Raw genomic sequence first — 20,206 nt, 5'->3', positions numbered from 1 at the left:
ATCCTCAGAGCAACATTGATCTCCGTCTCTGTTCTCTTAGTGATATAAAATCCCCCTGCGGTCTTTCTTTAGTGCTGCTGAATGACTGTGTACAGAGACGATGCTCCAGGACAAGACTGACAGAGACACAAACTACATCAACCAGCTCACACTGCGCTAAATAATCAGCTAACAGCTATGAGAAACAGGGACAGAACTAGAAAAAAACAGAGAGCTAGAAAAGGAACATCTGTCAAGGCAAAGTTTTCTATTGCCTCGTCTGAAAGTTTAAAACAGTGAAAATTGCTTGAAATGTGAAGATTGTAATTTGAAGACTATTTAAGCCTTACTGAGAGACAGATAGACATAGACAGAATGAATAACATAGACAGACAGACAGACAGACAGACAGACAGACAGACAGACAGACAGACAGACAGACAGACAGACAGACAGACAGACAGACAGACAGACAGACAGACAGACAGACAGACAGACAGACAGACAGATAGATAGATAGATAGATAGATAGATAGATAGATAGATAGATAGATAGATAGATAGATAGATAGATAGATAGATAGTAGCATATTGCTGTGCTTTTCCAGTTTTGAATATAAATACATTTCAATTTCATTTTGTTTATATTGGTGTGATGAAGCCATGAGAACCCTGTTTATCCATGGTAAAATCAGTGTAACACACAAGCCCGGGTGGTTTATTGCTTTTATAAAATGTATGTCAAATACACAACAATGTTAAATACAAAGTTGCATCTGTTATTAATAATTTTCAAATTCATTCTAATAAGTAATGTAGTTCTTTATCTGAATGTTAAGCATTGATACAGTATATAGCATGATCAGGTGTGTTTATATTAATTTTACAACAGTTGCAAACACGCCTCATGCAATCACAAACCAAGAGTCAGAAGTATCACTTTAATAATCAATTTTGATTTTGTTTTGGATGTAAATGTCTCAAGTAAAATCTGAGTCCTGAAGCAAAACTAGTTGAGAACCAGTGGCCTAAGCTAAGTTTAGTCAAGCTAACATAATGAAAACAGAACAAGAAAGGAGTTTCTCAACCGTTTATTCAAAGACAAATCCTAAAAACTACAACTGACAGAGAGAGAGGAGAGGAAGGTAAGGATAAAAAAGAATGTAAATGAACAAAAAAACAAAACACACCTGTTCCCTGGCATGCCATTCCTTCAACACATCACAAATTAATCCGGCGTGTGGCGCTTCTAACCGACAGTGAACGAGTGTTTGTACACGCATGGAGTCGTAGGTGAACACACAAGCAGTGCGGCATGTCTGGGAGGGACAGTGTGTGTGTGTGTGTGTGTGTGTGTGTGTGTGTGTGTGTGTGTGTGTGTGTGTGTGTGTTCTTCAGTTATGGGGTGTGTTTATAATGAGTCTTCAGTGAAACATTCAGCTGTTGGACTGTCCTACTCCACAAAACAATATAGCATTGAATAGAGATCAGAAAATAACAAATCAGAGCACAGCTGTCATGCTCAGAGGTTGATCTACAGCTCAGGAACATTATGTTTGGTAAATGAAACGAAAATGAAATTCTACAATTACTGAAATACAGTAAGAATGGATCTATGAAATGAATGTGATATCATAGATCAGATCTGTTTTTGCAAGAATTTAAAGAGAAACCTATGAAAAATAAATAAAATAAAGGTTCTTTATTGGCATTGATGGTTCCATAAAGAACCTTTAGCATCTACATAATCTTTCCACTCAAAAGGTTCTTTTTACATGGAAAAAATCTTCAGATAATTGAAATATTCTTTGCACTAAGAAAAAAAAAAAAAAAAAAAGGTTCTTTTAAGAACTTTCACAGAAAGGTTCCTCTATGACATCACTGTGAAAAATCCCTTTTGGAAGTTTTATTTGTAGGAGTGTATCTGACTTTTGATTGCAAACATCTTCCGGCAAAACTAACAGTTTGAGACATTACTGATGGAAAACTTGAGAAGAAAGACACTTAAGCAAAAACCTCCAGCTGCTCATTATTTAAGCTAATAACAAATGATATATTAATATATTATAATTTATTATACTTTCTCATCTTCTTAAACACTGCGAGAGTAAAATTCCCCATCCTGCACAATAACAACAACAGATAAACCAGACAAACTGCTTTCCTCAATGAGCCTCTAGCAATAACGCATGTGCATGATCTGATGCAATCTCACAAAGCTGAACAACTGACCGACAGCAGTGTCAACATCAAACAGGCGTCTCAACTTGTCTCGCAGACACACCCGTCACATGCTCGTCATATTAACACTCTAAAACATCAGACTATCAAACTCCTTTCAATAGACACATCCTACGATCTCGGAAAACACCAGTCTGGGAAGGCAGCCCCTGGGTTTTGAAACACAACTAGCTCTTTACTTTCACCTCAAAACTCTTTTTCCCATAAATGAAAGAGTACTTACTCTAAACCTGCATGTCTGCGTGATCCGGCAACAATGACAGATAACACTGAGCCGAATTTAAATATACATTCGAGGGCCTCGTAATGGACAGGTCAGACCTGACTGACAGGCAGTGCCGACTTCATCAAACTCATAATGACTCAATTCTAAAAGTATTCTCCAATTCCTTCCCAGGAAAGAAGTTGAAATAAACACAGCGCTGTGCCTGAGTCTCCGGATTTGTTGGTTATATAAAACTGAGCATTTGTGTGTGTGCCAGGGTAGATTTTAGTGTATGTTTGTGTTTGTGCACAGGTTTCAGCGAGAATGTCAGTGCTGGAAATGCGTCTATACATAGACAGTCACAGCAGCACCCACGCGCCTACCTCAAATACACTGCAGAGCTGCTATCTATAGGACACACTTCGTGTACTGGTGCAAAACACTCACGTACATGAGCTTTGTGACGTACTAAAATGCATATGTTATAGATGGAACATCTAAGAAACTTCTCATTAGAGAGGGCTGAATATAGCTGAAATGCATCTTATTGTTTTACAGTCTTTTAATAATACTGTACATCTCCTTGTAAAACGCTTAAAAAAGGTGATTTTTTCATTAATAGGAACCTTGATTTCAACCAAACAGCCTTTTTTTGCAATTCAAAATGTTTAATTCAAGAAATAAAATAAATTTAAAATAATCAAGGGATGTTTTCCTTACTGTTATCGATTGTAAGGAACTGATTAAGATGCATCTGAATCACAATAAGTAGTAATTTATTTGCACACTTCTTTTTTAACATTTTTAACAAATAGTATATTGTAATATTTTACATATTATACATATTTACTTGTTACATACATTTTCGGTCTCTTATTATAATAATAAAATACTTTTGTTCAGCAAGGACACATTAAATTGATCAAAAGTGGCATTTCTAATGTCCATTTCAAATAAATGCTGTTCTTTTGAACTTTCTATTCAGCAAAGAATCTACATCAAAAAATATATCATGGCTTCCACAAAAATATGAAGCAGCACAACTGTTATCAACATTGATAATAATCAGAAATCAGCAGAATGATTTCTGAAGGATCATGTGACACTGAAGACTGAAAATTCAGCTTTGATCACAGGAATAAATTACATTTTACAATATATTCACATAGAAAACAGCTATTTTAAATTGTAATAATATTTCACAATTTTACTGTTTTAACTGTACTTTTAAAATCTTACGAAATGTCTTTTAAAAACTTTTTCAAAAAAATTACAAAACGAAGACTACACAGAAACTTCTGTGAACATTTTCAGAGTTTTCAATTTATTGAAACTGAATTTGAAATGAAACAGACAATGAAAGATTGTGAAAACTATTAAATGTTCAGGATGTGAATATAGATATGTAATTATTGAGCACAGTACTGGTGCTCGTGATCAGAGATGTGATGATCAAAAGAGTGATCATTCAGTGATCATTTGAGCGATTTGCTGAAATGACCCACATAGGCATGCAGATGGGAGAAGAAAGCATAAAGCACTTCCTTGTCCTCCTCCTCCTCCCCCTCCGTCCTGTCATCCTTGCATTCCTGTGCTACGGAGAAGACAGATGGTTGCTATGGCAACAGGCCGTGCGGTAAGAAGGGTGGCTGTAGTTTCCCGGGAGTGGGCATGTTGTCTCGCTGTTGTTTTTTTCACCCTTTTCCCGCATGCTTGCCCAGCAGGAGTGGCCGTCGGGCATAAAATGCCGGCACCGTGGCGCAGGTGCGAGTATGAGAGGTTTGAAGTCTGGCAGAAGAGGCAGTGTACAGATTTATCATCTACGGAGAGTCACGGCAGGTAGTGAAGGAGCAAACTGAGCAGCATCCTAAACAACAGCGCGTCTCTGATGACAGAGAGATAGAGGAAGATGGAAGAGAACTGAGTCTCAGTACAGACCAGCTGACTCACAGGCGCAAAGAATCCACTCATTACTCATCTCACACACACACACAGTGCAGATGCGCCAGAAGAGAACTGTGGCGGGACGACATCTGCAAAGGTCGCACAGTGCCACCACCAAAAAGCACCATGCACATGAATCTTCAACCTTTTCATCTGGTTGAATTTTAAATGCAACTTCCCAAAAAAATGACAACACAAAAAAAGAGACATCAGGTCGAGACATGATTGCTTGGTTCATTAAAACAATAGACTTATGTCAGCTCCAGATATGAATTCGGAAATTGATTTGAAATCAAATTTCCCTCTTGTGCTAAACAAAAGCAGTATTGTCAAAGCCACAGACTTGTGGGTAGTAAGTAAAAAATCTGTGTTGGCGAGTATTTGAAACGGTATCAATCGCCAGTTGGCCGGTAATATTTTTTTGAATTCTAGCAATGCAATGTTGAGAACATGAACGTAAACAAACATGAACATCGCTTGGGACAGTTAACGGGCCGGTGCTGCATTGTCACAAAAGTAAGTCTTGCCAACTGAAATATTTAAGCGCAAGAAGGTGCAAAGGTCAATTCATTACTCACTGTGTGGGAAGTTGTCTGTAATAAAACAACAAATACAGAATTCAGCACTCCTTCACATCTTTTTGTGCTTGAAAATGCCCACATTGGTGAGGTGAGATAAGTGATATTTCAAAAATGCTGTTGGACATTGATTTTTTAAATAAACCCAAACAAACCTGCCCATTCCATCATTGCTCCGCCTCCAGAACTCACCCTCCAATCCTAACCACCCTACTCCGATTCGGTCTCGAGCCCGACCGCTGCTGGCAGGCGAGGCAAATGCACTAACAATGACGCTAAACACCGCATTCTCTAGTGGTCGTCAGTGCACCTCTTGAGATAGATCTCTTACTAGCTGGCCTCTTTTACACACGCAATACGAGATGTCCGTGTATCACAGCTGATATACAACAAAAAAACTGCTTAACGAAAAAATAAAGTGCAGATCATGAACGAAAGACAAGGAAGAACAAAATATGAACGATCAGTACACAAGAGTAAATACAAACAAGAGTTTGTTGTTAGTCGCCAACAGCACAGCAGCTCCAGACATTCAATGACACTCAAACCCAACGTTACTCACGTGTGAAGTGGAATCAAAGCAGCCTCCGTGTCTGTTTTCAGGTTTCCCTGCTTTGCTCTCTCTAGCGCTGGAAAGCTTTTCTAATATTAACGCGGGTCCTAAAGATCTTGCCCAGTCATAACCCTTCATTCCACTGATATTCTTCTGACCTTTTCTCTTTAGCATTGTGTCTCATCTCTCTTTCTGCAGTCTTTCTTCAAATCTCCCTCTTGCTCATTTTGTCTCCTCAATGGTCATGTGCCCCCTAAGGCTACACATTTGTTGTTGTTTGCTCGTGTGTCAGTCTGACTAACTTCCAAACAGTGTTTTTTAAATATCGCTTACCCCACCTTTAAGTGAACATAAACAGTTGAGAAAGAAAACGCATGTGTATCAGTATATTGCATTAGCTCTTAAAGTGACAGCAGCCTAATATACAGTATACCTGCCGTCTGTGTCCTTAATGTTTATCAACAAAAGACAATGTCACTGCTCTGGACTGAATAACTTTTGTAACTTTAATAAGGATTAATCAATAACACTTTAGTATAGGGAACACATATAAACTATTAACTACGACTTTTCCCTCAATAAACTCCTAATTTACTGCTTATTAATAGTTAGTAAGGTAGTTTTTAAGTTTAGGTATGGGGAAGGATTAAGAATATAGAAGAAGGTCATGCAGAATAAGGCATTAATATGTGCTTAATAAGTACTAATAAAAAGCCAATATTCTATTAATATGCATGCTAATAAAATAAAGTGTTACCGAATAATCTATATTTAATTTATACCAGTGAAGACTATGCAGTGCATTTGATTACTTTATTAAATTTCTGTACTTGAAAATTGTGAATGTTCACTGGTCTCATGGCCGCTAAAAAATATTTATGGCTGGTAAATTTTTTTAAGTCATCGGCCATTGACAGGTGTGGCAAAAAAATTATATACATATATATTGAGCCAAGACTACCACTTTTTTGGGCATTTGTACCATTACCTGATTTGCATAATTACTTAATCAGGTGCGAAAACAAACACAGACAACGTGTGCCAATAAAGCACTCTAAAAATAAATGCAATTCATTTGTAATGAATTCCCCCATGTCGATCTAAACAATGCCAGTCTTTCCTACATTAGTAAAGCTAAATAGCAGATAGTGTGCTGGAATGTGCCGCTCCACTGCTGTCTGCTGCTGGCACCTCATTCTTGGCAGAGTGGCAGCGCTGAGAGGGGTTTAAGAGGGATGAGGAAAGGCTAAAATCGACACTGTTTTTCAGAGGCCACTGACCGAGCTCTCAAACCAGCCCAAGACAAACCACTCCCGACATACGACTGGAATACAGATGAGGGTTAACAGAGGGAGGAGTGTGCAAATGGAGGAGGTGTTGCTTTGGAAAACAGGTGCAGATGGAGCCCTGGGTCAGCTTTCCCAAAAACATTCATGTTCACATTTTCACATATCTATGGCCAGAATATCAGTGTTTAAAGAATCAATTACCCTGAAAACACCACATCTTTTTGGAATCGTTTAGCATAGACAATGCACAAACACACTGCAGCAAAACCAGTTGTTTTACCTCTAGTAAATTTCAGTTTTTTACATGCAAAATATGGATAAAATACAGAAGTGAATGTACTAACCAGCTGTACCACCGTCTGGTATGGAAACTGCTCAGCATCTGACAGGAAAGCCCTACTGTGAATAGTGAAGACGGCGCAGTGTTTCACTGGGGACAGACTTCCTGCCATTGAAGACCTTTATGGCACTGTTTACACCTGGTATTAAGATACACTTTGGTCTATCGGATCACAAGTAGACGAAAGAGACACATACACGTTTACACCTGGTATTTTAATCCGTCTCTTTTGTCTACTTTCAACCACCTGATTTCTTCATGGTAAATGTATGGGTTTTTTCAGATCTTTCGATCTAATGGACAAAATAAGCTTGCACAATTTACATAATGCATGTATGCGGAAAAATCAGTCCAGTCTCATTAGAAAAACATACCTTTGGAAACGTTTTCACGAGTCACAAAATACGTACCATAACGTACATATCACTGTAGTTTCGATGTGAAATGTCCGCTGAGTGGCACTAAAAGCGTGTTAATTTTTTTATATTCGTTTACAAATCATGCACTCTTGGTAAAAAAGGCATTTTGAAGCCATAACATAATATTGTGCAAGGAGACATGAAAATGAGTCTTTATTAATCCATAATCTGACCCCGTAATCGTAACGGTGTATGAAAACGATATAAAGCACTTGCCATTTTACTGCCTCTAGTGTTCATTTCTGTTGGACACTGTAGTGACATGTACGCATTTGTACGTTTTTTGGCGACTCGCAAAAATGTTTCCTCAGGTACGTCTTTTCAATGATACCAGGTTGGGAAAAATGGAAAAACATATGGACAGTATCAACTTTTGTTTCTGCTCTGACAGCCGCAAGACTGGCCGAATGCTGTGAGTGTATCTTAGAAATCAGTAATGGTGAGAGAACATTGTGCTTGGTACATTTTTTGTCTTCAAACCAAACTTGGCTCTTCAGCCGACAAAGTTTAAATCCCGCCTGGATAGCGTGCTTCCCATAATGTTTACAGATCAATCTGTAGGCAGAGAGTAAGTGGTCTTTTGTGGCTGTTCGAACACATTCGACCACATCAAAGCAAATCCGATCAAATGCGTTTTCAACTACCTCTGGAAGTGGTTGAAAGTGGAGAAGCTCAAAACATTTTAGACACCATTTACACCTGTATTTAGCGTTTATGAAGAAAGCAAGCTCCATCATGAAGGACTCCTTTCACCCTTCCCACGTCTGGTTCAAGAGGTTGAGAAGCATTCAGGTCAGATCATCCCAAATGGCACCCTAAACACTTGCAGTCTTCCTAAGAGTGCTGCTCATCGAGTTTTTCCTGCTGTGGAGCTCGCTTCAGTGGGGACTCGGCAAAAGTGTGCAACGAGGGCGCGTATCGACCGCAAAGTGGGCACCCTTCTGAAACATAAAATGACAATTAGGACACCCTAAGGACTCATGGACTTAACGTGGCAGCCATTGTCCACGAGACCAAAAGTGCATATGAAGAGTGCCCTTTGGGACAGGGCCTCAGAACATTTTCTTCACGCAATCAAACAAACTTCTGAACAGCTAGTCTGAGTGCATCTAAGTATTTTTTGGTACTGATAAGCTTCAGTGAAAAGATTTTGCTTGTATGAACAGCACATTTGACAACTGGAAAAGTCAATTGGTATCGTATCGGGTTTAGTGTGTATAAGCTTATGACGGTCTTCATCAAGTGTGCCGCACACGCCCTGAAAAGTGAAGCCAAAACATTTTGATCACCCCCCGTTGGCTGGTTGCAGTATAGGTCATAAACCCTTCAATTACACTTCAAATAAATGTTATTCTGTCATTTTAGGTAGTTCTTATCAAGCTGATGTATGTTCAAGTGTTCATTTCGAATAGGTTTGTTTTTAGTTACCTATTTGATGCCACACGCTAAAAAATGCTCAGTTAAAAACAACCCAGGTTGGGTTGAAAATGGACAAACCCAGTGATTGGGATGTTTTAACCCAGCGATTGGGTTAAATGTTTGTCCAACCTGCTGGGTAGTTTTATTTAACTCAACTATCGTTTAAAAATTGGTGTATTGCTCGATTATTATTTATTAACAAGAATAAATGAACATTTATTAATACGTTTAATTAATAAAAATTAAAAAAACATTTAATAACTTGCTTATTAATAAATGTTCACCTTTTGATTATTATTGTTGCCTCTAGTAATTATGTGTCTGATTTCCAACCTATTTTGGGTTCATTTTAAGCCAGCCATATATAATTTTTAAACAATAGTCGGGTTAAATAAAACTGTGCATTGGGCAAACATTTAACCCAACTGCTGGGTTAAAACATCCCAATCGCTGGGTTTGTCTATTTTCAAACCAGCATTTTTTAGTGTATAAAAAGGCGAACATTACCTCACGATCACTACTGCGCAGACATGACATCACCAAGATGACAGCGAACATTTCTGGGACTTTGTCCATCTTTTTTTTTGTTTTACAGTCTATGGTCCTGCACACACAAGCCTAACTACTAACAGTTGTCTGCACTAACATGCAACTGTGAATGCAAAGCTCTAAAATTTGCAGAATGAGTCACCAACAGATGCAGATAGAGATACAGAAAGAGCTCTGCAGTCCCAGCAGGAGATGTGACCGTCGTTACGACAGCCCAAATCAGATACGAGAATCAAGGGGCTCTTCACTAACTCAGCTTTCCACAGAGGGGCCGAGAATACACACGCAAAACAGGGGGTGGTGATGGCAGAGAAAGGTCATAAGCCAAGGTCAGAGACAACAGATGGATCAATTCAAAGGGAGGATAGGGTTTCACTACCACTAATGGTAGAACATTGGATTGTAATAGTTACACAGATACATTCAACTGATTTCATTTCATATCCATTATTTCATTATCTGATCTGATTATGGGACAAAAATCAATACTTAAGCAATCAGATATGAGCGGCTGTTCTATATTGTGAATATAGTCATGACTACAGGGCATTGTTAGGCATACTGGACAAACAAATTTTATTACAACATTACTTCATTAAAGGGTTAGTTCATCTTCGGAATACAAATTAAGATATTTTTGATGAAATCCAAGGGTTTACCACACATAGGCAGCAACGTCATTGTACTTTTTGAGGTCCAGAAACATAGTAAATACATAGATAAAATAATTCACATGACTACAATGGTTCAACCTTAATGTTATGAAGCGATGAGAATACTTTTTCTGTGGCAAAACAAAACAAAAATAAAGACTTTGTTCAACAATTTCTTCTCTCCCATCATTCTGCTGTGCTGTTGATGTAGTAAAAGCAGTGCAGAGCTTATATGTTTACTTCCAAACAGCAAATCATTATTGGACGGCTCCTGTGTAAGCATTGTGATGCTCACGTGTACTGCGTCGGCCAATACTGAGCCAGCGTTCAGACGTAAACATGGAAGCGCTGCACTGCATTCACTACATCAACTGCGTAGGAGACTGACAGGGGAGAGAAGATATTGGTGAATAAAGTCATTATTTTTGTGAACAAAAAGTATTCTTGTCGCTTCAAAACATTAAGATTGAACCACTGTAGTCACATGGACTATTTTAACGATGGACCTTGAAAGTGGTAATTATATTGCTGTCTACGGAGGAGTCAGAAAGCTCCCGAATTTCATCAAAAATATCTTAATTTGTGTTCCGACGATGAACGATGGTCTCACGGGTTTGGGATGACATAAAGGCGAGTGATTAATTACAGAATTTTCATTTTTGGGTGAACTAGCCCTTTAAAGGGGTTGTATGTAGAATCCAGAAACACTTGTTATTAGCGACACTGGTGGCCGTTAAGTGAACTGCAGTCAGCAACTTCTCATGCTCACACTCGTGTACACGTAATGCACAAGAGACTGGCGTGATTCAAGTTTAAGTTTTTTTTTTGTTTTTTTGGTCTTTGCTTAGATAGAAGAACAAAATATCTTGGCAGCGATGTACAAACATCCTGACACCATCCACACTGCTGGAGAGATGTTTAGATGAATATGTTAATATGTGCTGTGCGCTTTCCTCTCAGTAAAAAAAATAAACACACAGCAAAAATGACAGTGGTGAGAAAAAAATAGTTAAGACAGTTATCATCTGATCATAGCGATGTTGCACCAGCTCTGCAAATGTTTGCACCAGCTGTGCAATTCACCGGCATCATGTTGACAGATGAGGTCATTAAAATTACACTGTTATGACAGTTTGATTATTAAGTATATTTGAGACTATAGACTATATAGATCTGGCTATGTGAGATAGTTTGAATTAATCCCTTTTCTTTGCATGACACATTGACATTACAGGCTCTTAGTTTCATGTGTCATAGAAAAGAAGAGAGACTCTTGATTTTCCCAGCAAAAACGTCCTGAGTCCTTCACAAAAAATTCAGTCGCTTGCTTGGACAAACTAGGAAGTTGGGGAAGGTGTGGTTTTTGAAGTTTCATACAAGCTGTTCACACATTGGCAATAGAAAAAGTGATTATGATACATGAAAATTCTTACATATAGCCCCTTCATACAGATTCACTAATTCATAATTCATTAATACGGAATGGAATTTTTTAAAGAAATGTATAATTTACCTGATTTCCTTTCAAGTCCATTTTTTAATTATGTGATCTGTGACAAAAATCACTAAGCAATAAGATATGAGCGGCCGTTCTATATTACGAATGTTATAAGGCATACTGGACAAACCAATTTTATTTAAACATTGTTAATTAATTCAGAGTAAAAAGTATAAAGTATTAAAAATTAAGATTTTCTCAGTAACACAATAATAAATTAAGTAACACTTGACACATAATACATGTTCAACATTAAATCATTCGTTAATAAGTAGTTAGATGTGAAATGATTATTTTCTTTATTGATCCTTTCTAGCATGACTCAAATGCTGGTTTCATTTGTTAACTAGTAAACATGAACAAAAAAATGAACAATAGGCCTACTTCTGCATTTACTAATACATTTTTACAATCCAAAGTTGTATCTACAGCATTAACAGTTAATGAACTGTGAACTACAGGTATCATGAACAAACAATTAACTAACATTAACATAAGATTAATAAAAATTGTTCATTGTTATTTCATGTTATCTACTACTGTAAATGTAAAGTATTACTGATTAAATAATTAAATATGATTATATTATCTTGAAACACTTTTGTTCTATTCATTGTCAGTTTGGCCTGAATTTTAACAAATAATTTAAATCGCAATCTCCGACCCAGTAAATTGTAGTTAGGATTAACAGAAAGCACACATGGGGAAATTAGAAAGCATCTATCCATCTTAATATTTGTTTTCTGTGATAGTAGTGTCAGACGCAATGGGACTTTGGCATACCTCGAACCACATTCCACGAGAGCTTTAGATGGTGGAATCGCTGAACATGAAACCAGCTCACAGGGAAATGTGAAGCATTCACACAGAACGCACACTGACAGATGCCTGAACAACAGCAGGAGGCAGAGCTTCCACCAGCAGTGCGGATACAGCGGTCATGTGACTCTAAACCTGCTCTCTGAAAACAAACAGCCCTTATGAGGAGCAGCAGAACAGTGTTACATACTGGATGTGTTAAAATACCATGTGAGCAACAAGACAAATGAAGTTGCATGCGAGTTCGGTACGTTTCCGTGTACGAATGCTGTTTTTAGCTAGTGTGCATGAATGATATCATGATGCTGAACTCTAAACGCTGCTATGCAAGACATACTGCACTATTGTTCTGAAACATGTACATTGTCATTCCATGTCCTCTTGATCTCTTTATGTGTTCACTGGTCTTGAACATGAATCAGACACATAGAAAAAAAAAACACACAAGCATTACGCTGACCAGATGGTCCAATCAGATCTGTATTTTTGCTGTGTTTTCCGGTAAACAAGATTTATTTACTTGATAAGCAAAATGTCATGGGATATTAATATTCTCTGAGATCAGAAGAATCACATCACGTCAGTGTTTGTGTGATTGATTGTAGAATCTTCTCACAGATACAAGCCCCGCCAACATGCATAGCTCTGCCCACATTACATATACTAAACCCCTGCCATGCCATTGGTCCACCCTAGTGAAAAAAATATACAGTGGGTACGGAAAGTATTCAGACCCCCTTAAATTTTTCACGCTTTGTTATATTGCAGCCATTTGCTATAATCATTTAAGTAATTTTTTTTTCCTCATTAATGTACACACACCACCCAATATTGACAGAAAAACACAGAAGTATTGAAATTTTTGCAGATTTATTAAAAAAGAAAAACTGAAATATCACATGGTCCTAAGTATTCAGACCCTTTGCTCAGTATTTAGTAGAAGCACCCTTTTGATCTAATACATCCATGAGTCTTTTTGGGAAAGATGCAACAAGTTTGTCACACCTGGATTTGGGGATCCTCTGCCATTCCTCCTTGCAGATCCTCTCCAGTTCTGTCAGGCTGGATGGTAAACGTTGTTGGACAGCCATTTTTTGGTCTCTCCAGAGATGCTCAATTGGGTTTAAGTCAGGGCTCTGGCTGGGCCATTCAAGAACAGTCACAGAGTTGTTGTGAAGCCACTCCTTCGTTATTTTAGCTGTGTGCTTAGGGTCATTGTCTTGTTGGAAGGTAAACCTTCGGCCCAGTCTGAGGTCCTGAGCACTCTGGAGAAGGTTTTCATCCAGGATATCCCTGTACTTGGCCGCATTCATCTTTCCCTCGATTGCAACCAGTCATCCTGTCCCTGCAGCTGAAAAACACCCCCACAGCATGATGCTGCCACCACCATGCTTCACTGTTGGGACTGTATTGGACAGGTGATGAGCAGTGCCTGGTTTTCTCCACACATAACGCTTAGAATTAAGGCCAAAATGTTCTATCTTGGTCTCATCAGACCAGAGAATCTTATTTCTCACCATCTTGGAGTCCTTCAGGTGGGCTTTCATGTGTCTTGCACTGAGGAGAGGCTTCCGTCGGGCCACTCTGCCATAAAGCCCCGACTGGTGGAGGGCTGCAGTGATGGTTGACTTTCTACAACTTTCTCCCATCTCCCGACTGCATCTCTGGAGCTCAGCCACAGTGATCTTTGGGTTCTTCTTTACCTCTCTCACCAAGGCTCTTCTCCCCCGATAGCTCAGTTTGGCCGGACGGCCAGCTCTAGGAAGGGTTCTGGTCGTCCCAAAAGTCTTCCATTTAAGGATTATGGAGGCCACTGTGCTCTTAGGAACCTTAAGTGCAGCAGAATTTTTTTGTAACCTTGGCCAGATCTGTGCCTTGCCACAATTCTGTCTCTGAGCTCTTCAGGCAGTTCCTTTGACCTCATGATTCTCATTTGCTCTGACATGCACTGTGAGCTTTAAGGTCTTATATAGACAGGTGTGTGGCTTTCCTAATCATGTCCAATCAGTATAATAAAACACAGCTGGACTCAAATGAAGGTGTAGAACCATCTCAAGGATGATCAGAAGAAATGGACAGCACCTGAGTTAAATATATGACTGTCACAGCAAAGGGTCTGAATACTTAGGACCATGTGATATTTCAGTTTTGCTTTTTTAATAAATCTGCAAAAATTTCAACAATTCTGTGTTTTTCTGTCAATATGGGGTGCTGTGTGTACATTAATGAGGAAAAAAAATGAACTTAAATGATTTTAGCAAATGGCTGCAATATAACAAAGAGTGAAAAATTTAAGGGGGTCTGAATATTTTCCGTACCCACTGTAATGCACTTTAATTGTGTGGAAGTAGTGCTGAGATCCAACTGAAGATATATATCTAATTGCGCTAAAGTGGAACTATTGCAAGTATACTTTAGGCACAATTTAAATATCTTCCATTTTAAGACTGATATTATACGAAGATTATACAACCTTTATTAATAGTTATGTTAAAACACTTTTTAGGCATTATGCAATAAAGAAATACTCCAAATAAAGTTTAATTATAATTTTATATCAGTAAGTTTCAAGTGAAATGTCAAAAAATATGTTAATGGTTTTGAAGTATGGTAACACTTTAGTATAGGGAAAGCATATAAACCATTAACTATGACTTTTCCCTCAATAAAGTCCTAATTTACTGATAGTTAATAAGGTAGCAAGGTAATAGTTAGTAAGGTAGTTGTTAAGTTTAGGTATTGGGTAGGATTAAGGGATGTAGAATATGGTCATGCAGAATAAGGCATTAATATGTGCTTAATAAGTACGTATAAACATCTAGTAATATGCATGCTAATAACTGGCAAATAAGCAACTAGTTGCTTAAAAAACCCTCAAATAAAGTGTTACCAACACTAAAATCTCAAAATGAATTTCTACATCGACAAAAATAGGTGTAGAAACAATTTTAACTTAGTAATTGCAAATAATTCCACAAATAATTACAAAGAATCAGCAAGACTGCTACATGCTGCTTCAGAGCAAGTATGGACTGGGTACTGCTAAAAGAGACACACACACTACTGTGAGCATGTAAGATATGCTGCTGCATAAATATACATATATCCTGTAGCAGATCTAGGCAGGTGGAGCTGGGGGAGGTGGAGGGGTTCAGAAAAACTTGCTTACAGCAGTGTTGAGCAAGCAATCCCATTGGCTGCAGGATCATCAGAGGCCAATTAGCTTGTTCCATGCAGTAATGGTGTGATTGCTTGCAGATTGCATGTAAAGGAACATCGCATGTGCCCTCTAGAGTTTCATGACTGAACTAGACATTTTAATTAGGCTTTTAATATCAGCCATTTACTGGTTACCTGCAACGACATGAAAGTAATTATCAGCCAGAAATGTAATATCAGTTCATCCCCATCAGTGTGGAACTGAATGATTAACACACTATCATGTTCCATGGTAACACAATGTATCATAGCACTTTTTGTTGTTAGTGTAGTATACGCTGAGCACATTTTACTTTACAAGCTTTGTGAGTTATGCCACAAGTTGAGCAAGAACTTTCATTTTAAATAAGCTTCATTTTCTTATGCAAAAAGAAAAAAGTCTTAGCTTGTCTGAATTTACAATAATCAAAGAATGTGGCACTGGCACATGAATCTAATGCTTTTCAAAGTGTGGATCACTGTCATGAGAAACAATTATTTGTGTTTTGAGCCTTTTAGGTTAAATGTACACTAATACACTTCAGAGGAGAACACACACTCCTAAGAAAACAAATCCTAGACAGGGTTCAGTAGAGCATGTCTAATACTTCCTTCAGATAGTGCAGCGCTTTCTACACACATTCACACATGTAGCGCAACATCTGCTACATCTCTGATAGCGCTAAACAACTGTGCGAGAACATGTCCGAGTTCATTTGAGGTCAGCTGCAATAAAAACCCTGACATTACTGTTGTTAGTTCATGTGTGAACATACTTTATGTGTATGTACAATAAGTGCATCTGATTGAGAAATAGACGTTTGTGATGATTCAAAGTCACAGAACCCAAATAGTGAGAACAATAGAAACTGGATCAGAACAACAGAGTCATTTATGGGCATTTCTATCAATCACGAAACCTGAGGTGAAATACACAGCATGTGCAATGCAGTAAGAGGTGAGAGAATATTTATGAGCCATTTATATTTGTTTACAACATTGCATTGATTCGTAATTATGTCACTGAATTGTATAAATGCAACTATCAGAAAGTGAGCTTTGGTTGGAAAATGTATGTGAAGCAAAAAGATTCAGCTTATTTAAAGCAGCTCGAGTGTCATAACAACATCAAGAAAAATAACAGTGCTAATAAGGCTAGAAAAATGCATCAAAACCCTGCAGTTTACACTGCAGCAGAAAAGAATGACAATGCAGTGATTTTGATAGGGAATATATTATATAACATATTATATATTTGAAGAACTTCAAGGAGCAAACACCTATTTTACAATGTGCCATTAAATCCATGTTTGACCAACTTCAAAGTTTTAACATAAAGGAATAATACTGGTCATCATTAAAAAAGAAATCTTTATTTTCTATATTTATTATAATTATTATAATTTATTTATTTATTTTTAATGTCACCAAGTTAACTGATATAAACCATTAATATCTATTGATATGATATATGATATGATATACTATATATACACACATACACATATAAATATATACAGTCAAACCAAAAATTATTCAGACATTTTTGATATTTTTGATTATATATATATATATATACATACACACACTGCGTTCCAAATTATTATGCAAGAGACAAATCAGTAAGATTCCTTTACAATAAACATCAGATTTTAGTTTTTCTAAGAAAATGTTTGTTTGTTTATTTATCCATGTCTTTTTAGATAACTGGTATCAACCTCAGACAAAATAATTTTCCAGATCTATGGAAACCCTACTTAGAGGTTGTTCCACATTATTAAGCAAGTCACAGTTCTCATGCAATATGGGGAGGAAGAAAGATCTTCTGAAGATGAAAAGCATGAAATGGTGCAATGTTGTGCAAAAGGCATGAAAACAACTAATATTGTGTGAAACTGAATGAGAGATTATCAAATTATCATAAGATTTGTGAGTGATTTAGAGCACAGCAGAACTCGGTCAGATAAAGGCTTATTAATGAAAGTTCCTGTCAAAAAAAATAATTGTATTAAAAGGGCAGCTATAAAAAAGCCAGTGTTGAGCAGCAAACAGGTATTTGAAGCTCCTGGTGTCTCTGGAGTATCAAGAAACCCTCCATTCAGGCTGGCAGTTGTGCGTAAAGATGCATTTCAGCCATCACTAACCAAACCTCACAAAGAGAAACATTTACAGTGGGTGTAGAAATACATGAAGACTCATTTTTAAAAAGTTTTATTCACTGACTAATGCCGTACTACAATGGATGGTCTAGATTTCTGGATGGTTGGTGAATGGCCACCACGTTCCAATAAGACTGCGACGTCAGCAAGGAGCTGGCGGGTGATGATCTGGGCTGGAATACTGGGAAGTGAGACGGAGGGTATTAAAATGACTTTTGCAAGATATGTGGAGTTCATAACTGGCCATTTTCAGCTATGGTATAAAAAGGAGGATAGTGCATAGTACAACTCACTACTGTACAATGCACTATCCCATGCTGCAAAAACACACCACAGCAATAAAACTGTTTGAAAATGTATTTCTACACCCACTGTAAATGTTTCTCTTTGTGAGGTTTGGTTTGGAGTGGCTAAAATGCATCTTTACGCACAACTGCCAGCCTGAATGGAGGGTTTCTTGAGACTCCAGAGACACCAGCAGCTTCAAATACCTGTTTGCTGCTCAACACTGGCTGTTTTTATAGCTGCCCTTTTAATACAATACATTTTTTTGATAGAACTTTCATTAATAAACCTTCATCTGACCGAGTTCTGCTGTGCTTAAATCACTCACAAATCTTATGATAATTCGACAATCGCCATTCAGTTTCACACAATATTAGTTGTTTTCATGCCTTTTGCACAACATTGCACCATTTCATGCTTTTCATCTTCAGAAAGATCTTTCTTCCTTCCCATATTGCATGAGAACTGTGACTTGCTTAATAATGTGGAACATCCTCTAAGTAGGGTTTCCATAGATCTGTTCATGAGATTGATACCAGTTATCTAAAAAGACATGGATAAATAAACAAACAAACATTTTCTTAGAAAAACTAAAATCTGAATGTTTATTGTACAGAAATCTTACTGATATGTCAATTGCATAATAATTTGGAACGCAGTGTATATATATATATATATATATATATATATATATATATATATTATCAAAAAATATATATAAATAATGTGACGCAGAAGACTGGAGTAACGATGCTTTGCATCACAGGAAACAGCTGTATTAAATTGTAATAATATTTCACAATATTACTGATTTTACTGTATTTTGATCAAGTATATATTGACTATCAGACACGGATATCAGCACTAAAAATGTAATATCGACTACTTCATCTGAACATAATATTCTGGCATGAATGATAAAACATCACTTTGGGACTAAATTTGATTTGAAAATGAAATCAAATTTAAATGTATTTTTCAATTAGGCTTTGAAAATGCCGGGAAAGTGAGTCATTTGACAAATGCATGTTATCAAGGACAATGCACAAATATTGCTGTAATCATTGAGGTGTGGGAATATTTCGAGGTCTGGGTGTCGTGTGTACAGCCTGGATTTCCCTGACACCATGACAGACGACGGTGAGCTTATCCTCTGTGTTAATGAGCGAATGAAAACACAGTTAATAATGTCAGCCACACAAATCACATCAGCACTAAGCTTTCCTCGGTGAGAACTGATCCCATGAATTTGTTGAGCTAATCAAAATTACATCTTTCCAGCACGTGTTGATTGTGAATAGAGTCGAGGAAAGAAAGGATATTAAAAAGATGTGCTGCTGTTTAATGCGTGAGCGGCATCTGATGCTCGGGCATCCAGCCCTGCCTTCACCACATTAATGATCCTGCCACTGAATTACCCCGCTGACACACACTATTGGAAATGCACACAGAGACTATGTTGATGTGCAAGAAATATATTTAGTGGTTTATCAGATCATTGCTTTAGCATGGATTTCTCTTCATTTATTCAATGTTCACAATATGCACACAATGATTTTGGGGTGAATATAAAACTATAAAAGTAACATAAAAAGGAACATGCTTACATGGACACAGGTTTGAGCTTGATCTAGTTCTTCACTCCACTGTCCCATTAAATAAAGTTGGAAAAAAAAAATCATTTTACTTTAATAGCAATTTATAGGTAATTTTCATTAAAAAGAAATAACTGAACATAAACCCATGAGCTTGATAAAAATGCTAATTTTAGAAGAAAATTTCAGATGGCACTTAGGCTTTTGCATCTATATTACTCTATGTCACTGTATATCTTATTGTATAGTACATAAAGCAATTGGCATGGTTAGCTGTCAATTAAAATTCAGCCTCTAGAGGTTTCAAAAAGGCAGCTTTATCATAATATAACATGCAATGGCACTGCAATACAGGAGCATGAAACACTGTAGAGACGCTGTGAAAACCAAACCTGCCTATCAGTGCCAAAGAGGGTGAGCAACAGCACTCGCACCTGTGGGCAGTCCAAACACACACACACACAATGACAACACACTCTGACT

The 20,206-nt window shown here is 37.4% G+C and overlaps 1 protein-coding gene across 2 annotated transcripts in view; it reads right to left on the bottom strand.

Annotated features, from left to right (window-relative positions):
- The window catches only part of tanc2b (tetratricopeptide repeat, ankyrin repeat and coiled-coil containing 2b), a 207,613-nt gene that overhangs the window by 51,167 nt on the left and 136,240 nt on the right, over positions 1-20,206 (bottom strand). Inside the window, exon 1 of one of the 2 annotated variants that reach the window (XM_067369442.1) lies at positions 1,170-1,226. The exons of the other annotated variant lie outside the window; for it this stretch is intronic. Coding sequence (XP_067225543.1) covers positions 1,170-1,188 — 19 coding nt within the window. The 5' untranslated portion in view covers positions 1,189-1,226. Of the gene's footprint in view, positions 1-1,169; positions 1,227-20,206 lie in introns of those variants that run through there. 2 annotated transcript variants of the gene reach the window in all.

The sequence above is a fragment of the Chanodichthys erythropterus genome, chromosome 19 (genome assembly GCF_024489055.1).
Source record: "Chanodichthys erythropterus isolate Z2021 chromosome 19, ASM2448905v1, whole genome shotgun sequence".
NCBI lineage: Eukaryota > Metazoa > Chordata > Actinopteri > Cypriniformes > Xenocyprididae > Chanodichthys > Chanodichthys erythropterus.
This window is presented reverse-complemented; position numbering and strand designations above follow the sequence as displayed.